The 14536-nt window shown below is 37.9% G+C and overlaps 1 protein-coding gene across 3 annotated transcripts in view; it reads right to left on the minus strand.

Annotated features, from left to right (window-relative positions):
- The window catches only part of TAOK3 (TAO kinase 3), a 185417-nt gene that overhangs the window by 54393 nt on the left and 116488 nt on the right, over positions 1 to 14536 (minus strand). For all 3 annotated transcript variants that reach the window (XM_078435737.2, XM_078435739.2, XM_078435738.2), the window contains exons 10-11: positions 6123 to 6216; positions 5005 to 5086 (exon numbers count right to left, since the gene is read on the minus strand). In XM_078435737.2, coding sequence (XP_078291863.1) covers positions 5005 to 5086; positions 6123 to 6216 — 176 coding nt within the window. The remainder of the gene's footprint in view (positions 1 to 5004; positions 5087 to 6122; positions 6217 to 14536) is intronic.

Here is a 14536-nt window from a genome sequence, read left to right on the forward strand (position 1 = left end):
GAGTTGGAGCCTCCAGTCAGGCTCTGCGCTGCCGGCAGAAGTCTGCTTAGGATTCTGTCTCTCCCTCTCTCTCCCTGCCCCTCCTCTGCTCATGCTCGCTCTTTCACTCTCTCAAAAAACAAACAAACAAAAAAACATGCCTTGATGATGAAGTCTAGCCTTTTACAGCCAGGTCCATGGTTGTAATTGTAGGCTCAAATCTAGTCACTCCTAGACCTCTTTCCCATCCAATGCATATAGTACAGTCTAGATAGTTATTGACTCATGACATGTGTTTCATACCTGTATACCTTTGCTCATGTTCTCTCTGCCTGCAACCCCATCTCCTCCTGTTCTCCAAAGTCCATTACTCTTGACACCCTTACAACTAAAAGGTCCCCAGATCCTTTAAAAAGAATGATTCCATTGTTCTTGAAAGTATATTTCCTTGAAACGTTTAAATACAGAAAAATGCATAAAAGACAGTAAAAGAAAAACATCCCAAATTCCATCATCCAGAAATAAAGAATGTTATTTTACATGTTCTCACACAGGATAATGGATATCTAGAAACAATTTTACATGGGAAGATTATGCATGCTAATTTTAAGAAAATCTGTGAAATTAAGGTATACTTAAATGTAGCAGAATTAGAAAACAATGAAGTAAAGTAATTGCTTAACTTCAGTTATAATTTCTTCACCAATAGTTACCAGTTCTTAAAAAATCCTCTAAAGTTAAGGAAATAAAAAAAAAAGATGACAGAGATTAGAATTACTTTTTTTTTAATTATGCATTTCAACTTAAGAATTATTATCGACCAGCTACTCTGAAGAAGAGGAAAATTAATACACTTATCTTTCTTTCCTACCCCTAGGTTGTTCTGGTTACATTAGCATTTTTACACTGTCAGTGCCTATAGCATTTACATTCTGCTCTTTAACCATATAAATGATTTTACCTTGGTTCTATATTGAAATGGATTCAATGTGAAGGTGACGTTTTAATGTCAGGAAGAAAATGTGAAGAAAAGATGGATTAAGAATATTTAGGAATAAGATAGCCAACTGAGGGCGGGGGGGAAGTTGACTTCCTTACAACAAATTTTTAGATCACCTCTCAAAAGAAGCCCACCATAAACAACACCAAAAGAGGAATAGGGAAAAAATATTTGCAAGACCTACTACAAATTAATAATAATAATAAAGCCCAATGATCAGACAAATGGGTAAAGATCACAAAGAGGAGTTTACAGAAAAGGAAACCAATGGCTTTTCAACATATGAAAGATGCATCAACTTAGCTCATAATGAGAAATACAAATTAAAACTACGAGTTTTTCACTGATCTGAGAGCCAAGTTGAAAATTTGATGGTCCTCCTCTTTGTTAGTGGGACTATAAACTGGTACAACTTCTTTGGAGGACGATTTGTCGGTATCCGTTTAAATTTAAAATCTAGATTCCCTCTGATTAGCAATTCCACTTCCATGATTTTATTCTTTAGATACCCGTATACAGTACACGATGACACATGTACACAAACTCACTGCAGCAGTTTTTAATAGCAAAAGATCGCAAACCCCATAAAGAAGTTGGTTAAAAAAAGCATGGTCGTTCTGAGAATGTGACAGAGCCACTCATAAGAATGAGGTACCCAAAACATACTATAAAGTAAAACAGACAATCAAGTTAGAACAATGTTTAGAGCTAGCTCCTACTGGTGCAAAAATAAGAATATTTACTTCCATATGCATAAAATATCTCTAGAAAAATATGCACAAGATTGGTGATAGTGGTTGCTGCCTCTAGAGAGGGACCCAGAATAGGAAGATTTACTTTTCTCACTCTGTCTTCCTAAATTCGTATTACCTACCAATATGAAGAATGTAGTCCCTTTTTTAAAAAAAACTTTTTTTTTTTTTTTTAACATTTATTTATTATTGAGAGACAGAGAGACACAGAGCCTGAGCAGGGGAGGGGCAGAGACAGGGGTAGACATAGAATCTGAAGCAGGCTCCAGGCTCTGAGCTGTCAGCACAGCTGGACACGAACTGAGCCAGGCTCGAACTCACAAACCGTGAGATCATGACCTGAGCCGAAGTCGGACACTGAGCCACCCAGGAGCCCCGAAGAATGTAGTCCCTTTAAACAAGCAAAAGAGGGGCGCCTGGGTGGCGCAGTCGGTTAAGCGTCCGACTTCAGCCAGGTCACGATCTCGCGGTCCGTGAGTTCGAGCCCCGCGTCAGGCTCTGGGCTGATGGCTTGGAGCCTGTTTCCGACTCTGTGTCTCCCTCTCTTTCTGCCCCTCCCCCGTTCATGCTCTGTCTCTCTCTGTCCCAAAAATAAATGAAAAACGTTGGAAAAAAAAAAAAAATAAACAAGCAAAAGAAATATATAAAAAATTCTGGGGCCAATTTAAATTCAGTGTTTGCTGCCAGTCCTTGTACCAGTTTCTTCAGTTCCTAATTTATTCTTTCTTCCTTTTTCCTTTCCTCCCTCTCTTTCTTTCTTTCTTGTTTTATCACTAGATTGGCTGGATTTTGCTATTGAGCCATTGTTTAAAAAGCTATTAAGAAAAAAAAAATTGATTCAATTTGTAAGGCTTGAAAATCTAAGCTGCATTTATAACTGAAGAGCACCTTAGCTAGGACAAAGATCCACCCCAAAATATTTTTTTCAACCTATTTGTATAAGTCTTTCTTTACCCTTGGAGTTCAAGGAATTTTATCAGGTTACTGCAAATCAGTTCCATGGTGTCTTTCTTCAGGCCTCTGCTTAAAAGTCACCTCTCTAGTAAGGCCTTCCCTAACTCCTCATCTAAAAAGTTAGCTCCTGAGACACCTGCGTGGCTCAGTCAGTTAAGTGTCTGACTTCAGCTCAGGTCATAATCTCATGTTTCATGAGTTTGAGCCTCGCATCTGACTCTGCTGACAGTGAGGAGCCTGCTTGGGATTCTCTTTCTCTCCCTCTTTCTCTGCCCCTCCCAGCATCTCTCTTTCTCTTTCTCAAAATAGATAAATTTAGGGGGGAAAAAACCCCACCCAAACATTAGGTCCTGGGGCACCTGGCTGGCTTAGTTGGAAGAGCATGCAACTCTTTAACCTGGGGGTGTGTGTTTGAGCCCCATGTTGTGGGTAGAGTTAATTAAAACAAACAAACAAACAAACAAACCACCAGCTCCTGCTCCAGCTTTATTTTTTCTGCAAAGAATTTACTACCAACTGATATATATTTACTTTATCATATATTTACTTGTTAGTGTTTGGAACAGTGCTTGGTCATGTAGTAGACAATCAGTAACTGTTGAGTAAATGGTGGGCTTGTTTGATTTGGCCCACCAAATCAAATTAAGATGAAATCAAGTCAAATAAAGATCCAAACAGTTATTGCCAATAAAGTTTTCTTCAGGTATATCTTTAAGTATCTTCTGCTAGATGTGTTTTGCTTTCTTCTTCAGGAGTAATAGGTTGGCATATAATTAGATCTCCTGTCTTCCACAGAAGCCATCTTCCTTATAATCATCTTTAGCATTTTTTCCCTTGCATTTAACTTTTATTTCCCTACAACTTTCTATCCTTGGAAATACCCTAAATGGGTTGGTTTACTACATTCGTTTATTGCTTATGATTCTGTGTCTTAATTTTTCTCTTCTGTGTCTTTTCTTACCTCTGCCCACTTGCTTTTTATATCCTTTTGTTGTCTGTGCCCTAAAATTTGTCTTCGAATCCTTGTAGTATCTTCTTCTTTGAGGTGCTTCTCCCCCTTAGTTTTTTTCAGTATTTTTTATTTTTCTTCGCCCCCTTAATTTTAATACGGCCCAAATTATCCTTTTTTTCCCCTTTATGGTAGGGCTTTCTAGGTCCCATTTTTTTTTTTTTTTAATCTTCACCTACTTCAAAGTAATAAAGATGTTACTTTATCTTGGGTTATCTGGTGTTTTGTTCTGGTTGTCATTTTTCCCTGAAGACGTGCGGAACTGTTGCTGAGACACACAGAGTAGAGCACATGTCTAGAACGCATGATGGCTCTCCACCAAAGGGAATGGGAGTCCTTTGTCCTATTGTTTCTGCCACTGTGTTCCTGTGGGCTGCTATTTACAAGATGAAAACACTTAATTTTCCATGGCAAAATTAGCTGCCTTCAGATCTACCTCTTCAGAAACACTTACAGCCAGAGAAAACAATACGATAATGTTTACAGAGTTGTAAGAAGAAGCAAACATAAACCAAGAGTTTGTGACCTACACAAGGTGCTCTTCAATTCTAAAGGCAGCTGACAGTTTTAAGCTTTCAAATTTAGGCAATGTAATCTTTCTGAGTTTTCCTTAAAACCAACCAGCCAACAAAAGAGTTGAAAAATATACGTCCAGAAAGAGGTTAAATAAATCTGGCCCAGTCTGTGCCAAATAAAAGATCTTTATATTGTAAAAGTCTCCACATACTTCACTGATACTGAGGGAACCTACATATAAAGCTTATAATAAAATGTTACATGAAGAGATGCTCAAAACCATGATGCTTAAATCAAATGAATAAAGTTAACATGATACTCTTGTCACCAACATGTATGATGTAAGGCGATATAAATGTATGCTTTGTATATTTATTGTGTATCTTCACTGCCTGATGATTTGTCAACAACCTAACTGAAATCCCAGGGTTGGCATGTGGACCATTGGCAGACTGTCCTGAGAGCACCGTATTAAAGTGCATGCAGATATTAGTCACAGGAACATCCAAGTGATGACCAGAGCAAAGAGAAATACTCTTTGTCATAAGGCAAAAAGAGGGAGGGGGAAGCAGAGAGGATGGAAAAGATTGGGAAAAGACTACCCAGGGGAATGTACAGCACATCCATTGTGATAATCTTGCCGTTTCTATGCCTTGCTGTTATCTCTGGATAAATGACAAGGCGGCATGTTCTAATCTAGTTTGTCATGATGAGGCGCCATAGGAATGATTTACCATATTCCACTACAACATGACTTCAAATCCCCCTTCTCAAATACAAATTTGAAAAATTACCCGTAATAGTTCCGCTGACGTTGGCCTTTCCTGAGGTATTTTCTGCAAGCAGTAATCAACAAATCTCCTAAAGGAGTCTGTCCTGCATGTGCAAATACATTGACAGAAAAGAAAATGAGGGTCTGTGGAATACATGGATTACTTAAAATAATTCTCACTCAAGGGAAAATTTTACATTTTAAGAGCTTTTTAATAAAATATATGGAATATTAGAAGTGGACCATTTTCAAGTTTATAGTATTTAAAAATTCATATTTGGATAATGAATGTGGAGAATTTAAAGTTAGTCAACACATAAACATATCTTAATATATAAGCAAGGTCAAAACATAATTTATATAAGAAAATGAAAAATACTATTATTTACACATATTATAGTTTTGTGCACATTTTTCTTTCCCAAGATAACAACTCTCCTAAATCTCAAGTCTATATTCTTCATGGCCAGTTGGCAACCTCTCCAACACCCACCACCTATAACCAGGTAGGAAAATTTGAAGCATAAGGGAAGAGAACTTCGGAATATGCCTTCTGGATGAAAAAACGTTCTTCTCTTGAGAATCCCATTTTGTCCAGTCTCTTTAAAACTGTCCTTCTTCTATAACTCTTGTGGCCCAAACAGTTATCAAAGTGTCATAATTTTCTATATGGAATGATACATCTTCTGATAGTGTATGGTCTGATAGTGATAGTGTATGTTCAACATATTTAAATAGACATATAATAAAAGAAATGACAAGTGGAAAAATAATGACATCAGAGAAGGTACTTTATCTCTGCTGAGAAGTGATAAGAGCTAAGATGATCAATACGAGACTGTCAGGATTTAAAAGACAAGACTTATTAGGAAGATAACAGGGTATGTTCCCTATAGAATTTCAGTTCCTACACGCAGTTTAAGAACACAGTACAAGTGACAGTGAGAAATAAATACATAAAAATGTGTGTGTGTGTGCGTGCATCACCAGTTCATGCCTGTAAAGCACCACTGCACTTCCTCTAACATACAATGAAGGAATGACATGGTTTCTAGGTCAGATGTTTAAAATGTAATGTAATGCGTGCCAAATACATATGGTGATTTCCTTAAGAGATTTAAAATGAGAGCAGAGTCTTACCATTCATTAGACTGTAGCGTTGGGGAGTCATTCTGGGCAATGTGGTATAAGGCACTCATGGCATTCATGTTGAAAAGGGGGGGCTTCCGTTCCGCTGAAAGAAAAGAAACGATAAAGTACTTCTTGAAAGAAATCAGGCAGATAGAGAAATAAGGATCTGTGGGCAAAGCTTTGCTGCTAAATCAACGGCTCGTTACTGTCATCATGCGACATAATCCACTTATTTGAATCTCTAAGGTCAGCCCAGGATAGTCCTTCAGAAGAAGCTGCTGGTCATCTTAATGTACACTGGCAAAGCTCCTAACAAGCCCATTTCAAAAAAGACAAAGAAAAATTTCTTTCTTTTTCACGTATCTTCATTTTTTTTTTTTTTTTTGGGACAGAGAGAGACAGAGCATGAACGGGGGAGGGTCAGAGAGAGAGGGAGACACAGAATCGGAAACAGGCTCCAGGCTCCGAGCCATCAGCCCAGAGCCTGACGCGGGGCTCGAACTCACGGACCGCGAGATCGTGACCTGGCTGAAGTCGGACGCTTAACCGACTGCGCCACCCAGGCACCCCTTTCACGTATCTTCAAAAGGCTGGTCTTGGCTTGTGTTTCCACAACAGGTATGAACATCTTCGTGTGTATGTATATTGGTTTAAAAATATGTATTTATTGGAAATGAAACCCATAAGGCACAGAAAAATAGAATGAGAAGCATTATTATAGAATGGAACATCTTAAGCATTACTAACATAGCATGTGAGATAAAATAATTCAATTCAATAAACACTGTTTGAAGGCTCATCCGGGCCAAATAAATGATACAGGTGGTGGTGGTGACGGGATACGGGAGGAAGGGGAAGATAAATAATAAGGAAGGTTTGGTTCACTCCCTTTTATTTTTATTTATCTATTTAAAAAATTTTAAGTTTACTTATTTATTTTGAGGGAGAGAGAGAGAGAGAGGACAAAAAAAAAAAAAGAAAACACAAGCAGGGGAGGGTCACAAAGAAGCAGAGGCCAAATCCCAAGCAGGCTCCACACCATCAGCGCAGAGCCCGATGTGGGGCCCAAACCGACCAACCATGAGATCATGACCCCAGCCAAGGTCAAGAGTTCGACGCCTGACTGTGCCATCCAGGTGCCCCAAGATTCACCCCCTTTAAAGAGAAACTCAGTGCAATTAGGTATTTGTTAATAGATTTATTCCAACCCAGCCCATCATGGTCTCTTTTTGGGAATTTCTATAGCTCTGTTTTAGTATACTGCCTACTTGGCCTGTGCTCTCTTACTGCACTGACATAAACATACAAATCTTTTCTCTCAAGAAACAAAAAATCATTAGCTCTAAGAGGAAGATCTTATAACCCTAATACTCTTTAGCTTTTATTTATTCCTCAAGCAACATGTAATAAAATGTTATTCACATATAAGGTGCTCAGTTTGTTGACCAAAGGAAAGAAACAAGGTTCTAGTTCTGAGCACTTAATTTTATATTAGTTACTAGTTATTATGCCCTAGAAGATAAGTCACAATCTCATTCTACTGTGCTTATCCTAATGGATTCCTTACACAGTCCCCCCCTTGTAATTCATAATCTAATTCTCAGGTTTTATCAGAGTAACTTGGTTTTTAAGCAAAGATTCTTCTATTAACCTCTTTTAAAATGGAAAACAGGGCTTATTCTTTGCAATTCTTTTTTTTTTAATTTTTTTTTTTTTAACATTTATTTATTTTTGAGACAGAAAGAGAGCATGGACAGGGGAGGGTCAGAGAAAGATGGAGACACAGAATCTGAAACAGGCTCCAGGCTCTGAGCCGTCAGCACAGAACCCGACGCGGGGCTCGAACCCACGGACCGCGAGATCATGACCTGAGCTGAAGTCGGACACTTATCCGACTGAGCCACCCAGGCGCCCCTATTCTTTGCAATTCTAAGAAACAAGAACTTAGGGCAGAAGTAATATGAAAGACATTTTCACTCACAGAAGGATGAACTTGTAAAAAGCCAGGGTGAGAAAACAAAAGAAAGCAACCCCTCCCCCCCAAATTTGGAAAGAACAATGTTAAGAGCAGTAAACTTTAGGGGTCGCCTAGGTGGCTCAGTGGGTTAAGCGTAGGACTTAGGACTTCGGCTCAGGTCATGATCTTGCTTTATGTGAGTTTGAGCCTTGCATTGCGTTCTGTGCTGACAGCTCAGAGCCTGGAACCTGCTTCGGATTCTGTGTCTCCCTCTCTCTCTCTGCCCCTCCCCTGCTCACGTTCTGCCTCTTTCTTTCTCTCAGAAATAAACAAACATTAAAGGCCAGGTGTGTTAAGACTGGACTTGTCCTACAAATGCATTCGTCTCAATTTGGCTATCTCTGGCTATCTCTCTTTAGATTCTGTCTCCTCTCTTTCTGCCCCTCCCCCACTTGCTCGACTGCTCTCTCTCTTAAAAATAAACGTTAAAAAAAAAAAAGAGTAGTGAACTTTAAGCCATTGACAGTATTCCCACAGAAGACAACTATGGTTATTCATTCATGATACTTTGGAGGGGCCTCTTACAGTCTTGACTAAATGTTCTCTGATACCTTTAAAATGTGACAGTCTACTATTCTACAAATATTTTTTCTTAACCTCTCAACAGGATACTATACACTCATGAAATAGATACTAGTATTACAGGGGCATGAACTGATAATAAGTAGAAATTTGAAAGTTATAGTGTGGAGGCGCCTAGGTGGCTCAGTCGGTGAAGCGTCCAGCTTCAGCTCAGGTCATGATCTCATAGTTTGTGGATTCCAGCCCTGTGTTGGGCTCTGTGCTGACAGCTCAGAGGCTGCAGCCCGTTTCCGATTCTGCTTCTCCCTCACTCTCTGCCCCTCCCCCGCTCATGGTTTGTCTCTCTCTCTCTCAAAAATAAACAAACATTAAAAAAAAAAAAGTTGTCGTGTGGACAAATGGATTTGTATCTGTTTCAAATGTACAAGGGTTCAGGTTTAGATTCAGGTTTATTTTTTTTATTTTTCAGCAGGGACACGCTGGAAAGCTTGGCCTTCTGCCAACTTCAAGTATTTAAAGTCAGGTGGAACTAGGAACTCATCGTGTAACCATCAATGATTTCCCATCATTCTTAGGACAAAGTCCGGATCCTCAAACCATAGCCAGTTTACCTTTATCAACATGACCGTAGATGAGGTGCCTAAGTGGCTCAGTCGGTGAAGCATCTGACTTCAGCTCAGGTCATGATCTCACAGTTTGTGAGTTCAAGCCCCATGTCAGGCTCTGTACTGACAGCTTGGAGCCTGGAGCCTGCCTTGGATTCTTTGTCTCTCTCTCTCTCTCTCTCTCTCTCTCTCTGCCCCTCCCGTTTGTTCTCTGTCTCTCTCAAAAATAAACAAACATTAAAAAAATTAAACAAACATTAAAAAAATTAAACAAACATGACCCTGGCGACCTCTAGCATTTCATTCTGAGAAGTAATGCCTCCACCCTCTTCTTTTGCTTCACTGAGAGAACCAATTTTAGAACCTTTCACACATACTGCCTCCTCTGTCTGGACTCCCCTCTCACTTTCATTCCCTCAACTTTATCTGGTTAATTGTTGCCAACGTTTCAGACTTCACCTTAAATATAACTGCATTTTGCATTCATTTCATAAATATTTATTCAGGGGTTATTATATGCTTGTAAGCACTTCCTCAGGGAAGCCTTCTCTGACTTCTCAGACTATTAGATTCTGTTACTGCAAATTATGTTTTTCCTTTCTCCTATGGACCACAACCATAATTATTTGTGTAATTCTTTACGTAATGTGGGTCCTTTCTGCTAAGCTTCATGAGGACAAGGACAGTGTCTACTATATTCATCTTTGCATTCCCACTGCTAAGCATAGCACCTGGTATCTATTTTTGGTGGTTCAAAAATACCCATAGAATAAATAAATGAAGGTAAGGCAAATTAAAGCAAGGAAGAAACTTTGTCAGCAAATAATCTTGGGCAGCAAGAAGTCACAAAAATGACTGAGGAGCGACTAAGTCTTGGGGCTTCCATCAGATGCTATGTGATGGTTTCATTCACTGCCAGAAGGATAGGAACCTTCTCACTAAATGGCAAAAGATATAAAATTCAAGCTGCTAAGAAGAACACTGAATTGCACAGGAGAAACAGCCAGGAAGGGGGACTAAAGAAAGAACAGGAATTTGGAAAGAGGATGAAGGAACAAAAAAACAACAACAAAACCCAATTCAACAGTGACAAGAAAGGCAGTAGCTTGGAAATGAAGAGGGAATGGTGAGGCCATAAGTAGTCAGCACTCCACTGTGAACAACACAAGACAACAGCCAGCCACACAATGGTAGAATAGCTTTAGTAGTTAGAAGCACATGACCACAGGTACTCTAAACACACAACATAGTTCTATGGTCTGAGAAGCATTTGCTAAATACTAGTTTCAAATGGCCTCAGCTATGCTCAAGTCCTTTGCTAGATGTGCTACATAAATCCTCTGGGCCTTGGTGACAGGATTCATTGCTAAGCCAGCATACTATAGAGCAAGGGTTGGGAAACTATGGCCTGCGGGCCAGATTCACCTAGAAGACTGTTTACGTAGTTTTATTGAACTACACCCACGTTCATTTATAAACATATTGTCTATGGCTGTTATTATGCTCAACAGCAGAGTTGAGTTGTTATGACAGGGAATGTATGGTCTGCAAAGCCTAAAACACTTATTATCTGGTCCTCTACAGAAAGTTTGTCAACCCCTTACTATAGAATATAATAGTCTGTATACGATCTTCCACATAAGCAGCAAAATAGGAATTAGGAGTGCTTTTGAAGCCACCTTGTGATATGTAATTCATATCTTCTCAAAAGAAGGGAGGAGGGTGGAATCCTAAAAAAGGTGTATTAACTAAAAGAAAAAAATAATGATTTCTATTTAAAGACAATGGTCAAGTTTTTGTGGCAACAGGTTTCTTACAAACCAATGTGCCTGAAAAACATAATAATTAGTGATAACAATAGTTACTACCACTTACTGAACCCCTACTACATGTCAGGCACTCATTGCTGTCGGTCGTAATTCTCACGATAGCTCGGCAAGGTAAGCGTGATCATTCCAAGCATTATTTTCCAACTAAATACACTGAGGTTCAGCTAGTCTGAATAATGAAACTAAGTCACATAGTAAGTGGCTAAATTGGGATTTCAACCCACCTTGTAAGAATCCAAGAAATGTGTTATTTTCACTAGGTCTCAGTGTCTTTTTGACAACCTGGTGCATTTTATGATAGATTGTACTGGGATTAAAAAAAAAAAAAAGGTGGGAGGGGTCCTGGCTGGCTTGGTCAGAGGAGTCTGTGGTTCTCAATCTCAAAGTTGTGAGTTCAAGCCCGACACTGGGTGTGAAGATTACTTAAAAATGGATAAACTTAACTAAATAAATAAACTTTAAAATGAAAAAAAAAAAAAAAGCAGCAGCAACAGCTTCAGAAGAGTAAATATGCCTGCCTTCCCCTAACAGCCATCACAACATTCATTTATTAACAGATAAACAATGAGTGGCTAACATGGAAGAAGAAAAGTCCAGGTTGTCCATCAACTGATGAATGGATAAAGAAATTGTGGTTTATATACACAATGGAATACTACGTGGCAATGAGAAAAAATGAAATATGGCCTTTTGTAGCAACATGGATGGAACTGGAGAGTGTGATGCTAAGTGAAATAAGCCATACAGAGAAAGACAGATACCATATGGTTTCACTCTTATGTGGATCCTGAGAAACGTAACAGAAACCCATGGGGGAGGGGAAGGAAAAAAAAAAAAAAAAAAAAGAGGTTAGAGTGGGAGAGAGCCAAAGCATTAGAGACTGTTAAAAACTGAGAACAAACTGAGGGTTGATGGGGGGTGGGAGGGAGGGCAGGGTGGGTGATGGGTATTGAGGAGGGCACCTTTTGGGATGAGCACTGGGTGTTGTATGGAAACCAATTTGACAGTAAATTTCATATATTAAAAAATAAAAAAAAAATAAAATAAAAAAAAAAAAAAAAAAAAAAAGAAAAGTCCAGGCAAAAAACCTACATAAAGGCATGTTTTGGGGTTTTGTTTTGTTTTGTTTTCCTGGAGAATTCATTTCTGAGCACAATAAATGCCCTGACGAGGCTAATGGACCATTTGCCAGCTTCTATCATAACCTCTATAGGTAAACTAAGTTAAGCATCTGTAGGTTAAACAAATGAACATCATATTAACCTCTCTTGAAATAATCTTGAAAAATAAAATTTTTGCTGACTGGCCAATTTCAGTGTCCAAGGTTTTCAGAAGATTCTTGCATGTAACTAGTTCTCTCAGTGGAAAATTAATTTAGCAAAAGATAATTTATAGAATAGGCTTCACCACTATGGAACTGTAGAGCTTGATCCAGGAAAAAGGGACAGTGCCGGTAACATTATCATCTTCCTCCTTTGTGATGTTACCCTAGCAATTTAAATTACAAATTAGGGAGCTTTTAAAAAAAATGCAGTATTATAGAAGTAATGTCATAAGGAAAGGGTACAACATTATCCACAAGTTTCAAAGTAATTTCAATATTAAAAGTACAATTTAAAGTATTGCAAACATACAGAAAACTTGGAAAAATCATTAACTTCCAGTTTTATATGCAGCAGTTTGGTCTTTTTTTTTTTTCATGTAAAAAAATACTCTTCTTTTATATATGCATTAACAAGATTAATGCTAAGGAGATATATAGCAAAGCTGTCAAAAAGGTACTTGAATGGTCTATTGCACTAGCAATATAATACATTTTGAATAATTGTTGATAAGTTAAATGTCCTTGGTAACAATTTTACTTAATGAATATTAACTGAGCAGGTACTACCATTTTTCTCTGAATCTAAGATGCTACTGACTATAAAATATACACTGTTTTATGTATAACTTGGGGGAAAATGCTGCCAATTATAATTATAAAATGCGATTGCCTGTAAAATAACCACCAGTTTCAAAGAGATGTTAAAATGTCAATTAAAATCTTGGATGAAATATGACATATATTATGATTGCGTTGATAATGGCCAACATTTATTGAGTACAGTATATAGAGATTATAATAAGAAGAACTTTAAATTCAGATTTTCATTTAATCCAGACAATTCTAGTAAGGTAGGAGATCTTATTACACAAATTTCATAGAGAGTTCAAACAATTTGACCAAAGTCACGCAACTAAGAAATGGCAGAGCTAGAATTAGAACTCAAGTTTGTCTGACCAAAGTCTATGCTTGTAAGTGTAGTTCATTTTATAAAAGGCAATCAGAGTTAGGCTGATACAGAGACAGTGTTTTCATACATACTTTAATTCATTTTTATAAAAAAATAAAATCAAAAATTAAGCACAAACCAGGGCCTCTCTCAAGAGAGGAAGTACTAGAAGCATCTCCTGGGATGACTCTTTGTTTCACCCGGTGTGAACTTGTGTTTGAAACTTCAGCCATTACTACATCTACATAGTACAAAAACTGATGTAATGGTGATCTTGAATTATCATAAAAGGGTATATTCTGTTTGCTTTATTTAAGAAGGCTGGAAAGGGTAGAATCTATACCACATTTAGAAAGGTTATGGTAAGAAAAAAAATTGTAAAAACAATGGGTGGACGCTAATAAGCTGTGAAATTCAACTTGGGTAGTACATCCTCTTAAATTTTCATAACTGAGGAGATGCTGCTACGGTTTCAGTGTTTTAAGTATAATTTTGGTTCACTTTGGAATATAAATGACAAACAAAGGAATAATCCTACGTACGAATGCCATTAGCTGTTATTGAGCATTTGCTATGTGCCAGGCATTATGCTAAACACTTTACATGTGTTATTTTACTGAAGTCCAGCAACATCTATTGATAAATATTGTTATTTTCACTTACATGAGAAACTGAGGCTCAAGGAAGTTAAGAAAGCTGTTCAGGCTCTCACGCTCAGGATGAACATGTTATTTATGCAACTCCAAAAGGTGTCACTCACATCCTAGACTATGTGAATGCCCGCTGGTGTTATGTGTAGCCACATGGGGTGGTCCTGCCCACTAAGTGTTGGTGAAGCCAAAATTCAAATCCAGGGTGTCTAATTTTGAAATTTACTCTATACTGCTAACTCCATGCTAGGCAGAGGGTAGGGTTGTTGTTGTTGTTTAATCAAAGGAATTTAATTTCTCGTTTGTAAGAAGTTAAATTCTTTAATATTTCAAATATGTAAAAACATGCAGATTACGACACCTACCACTTAGATTTATCAGTATTTTGCCATATTTGTTTTTTTCTTCCAAAGAAAGTAAGAAAGTAGATATATCTTTATTCTCCCTCCTCCTACCAGAGAATTTTCTATTCTGAAGTTACATTTTACATCTATGTTCTTATGTTTTATTAGTATATGTATACTAAT

This window comes from Panthera onca, chromosome D3 (assembly GCF_046562875.1).
Source record: "Panthera onca isolate mPanOnc1 chromosome D3, mPanOnc1 haplotype 2, whole genome shotgun sequence".
NCBI classification, from domain to species: domain Eukaryota; kingdom Metazoa; phylum Chordata; class Mammalia; order Carnivora; family Felidae; genus Panthera; species Panthera onca.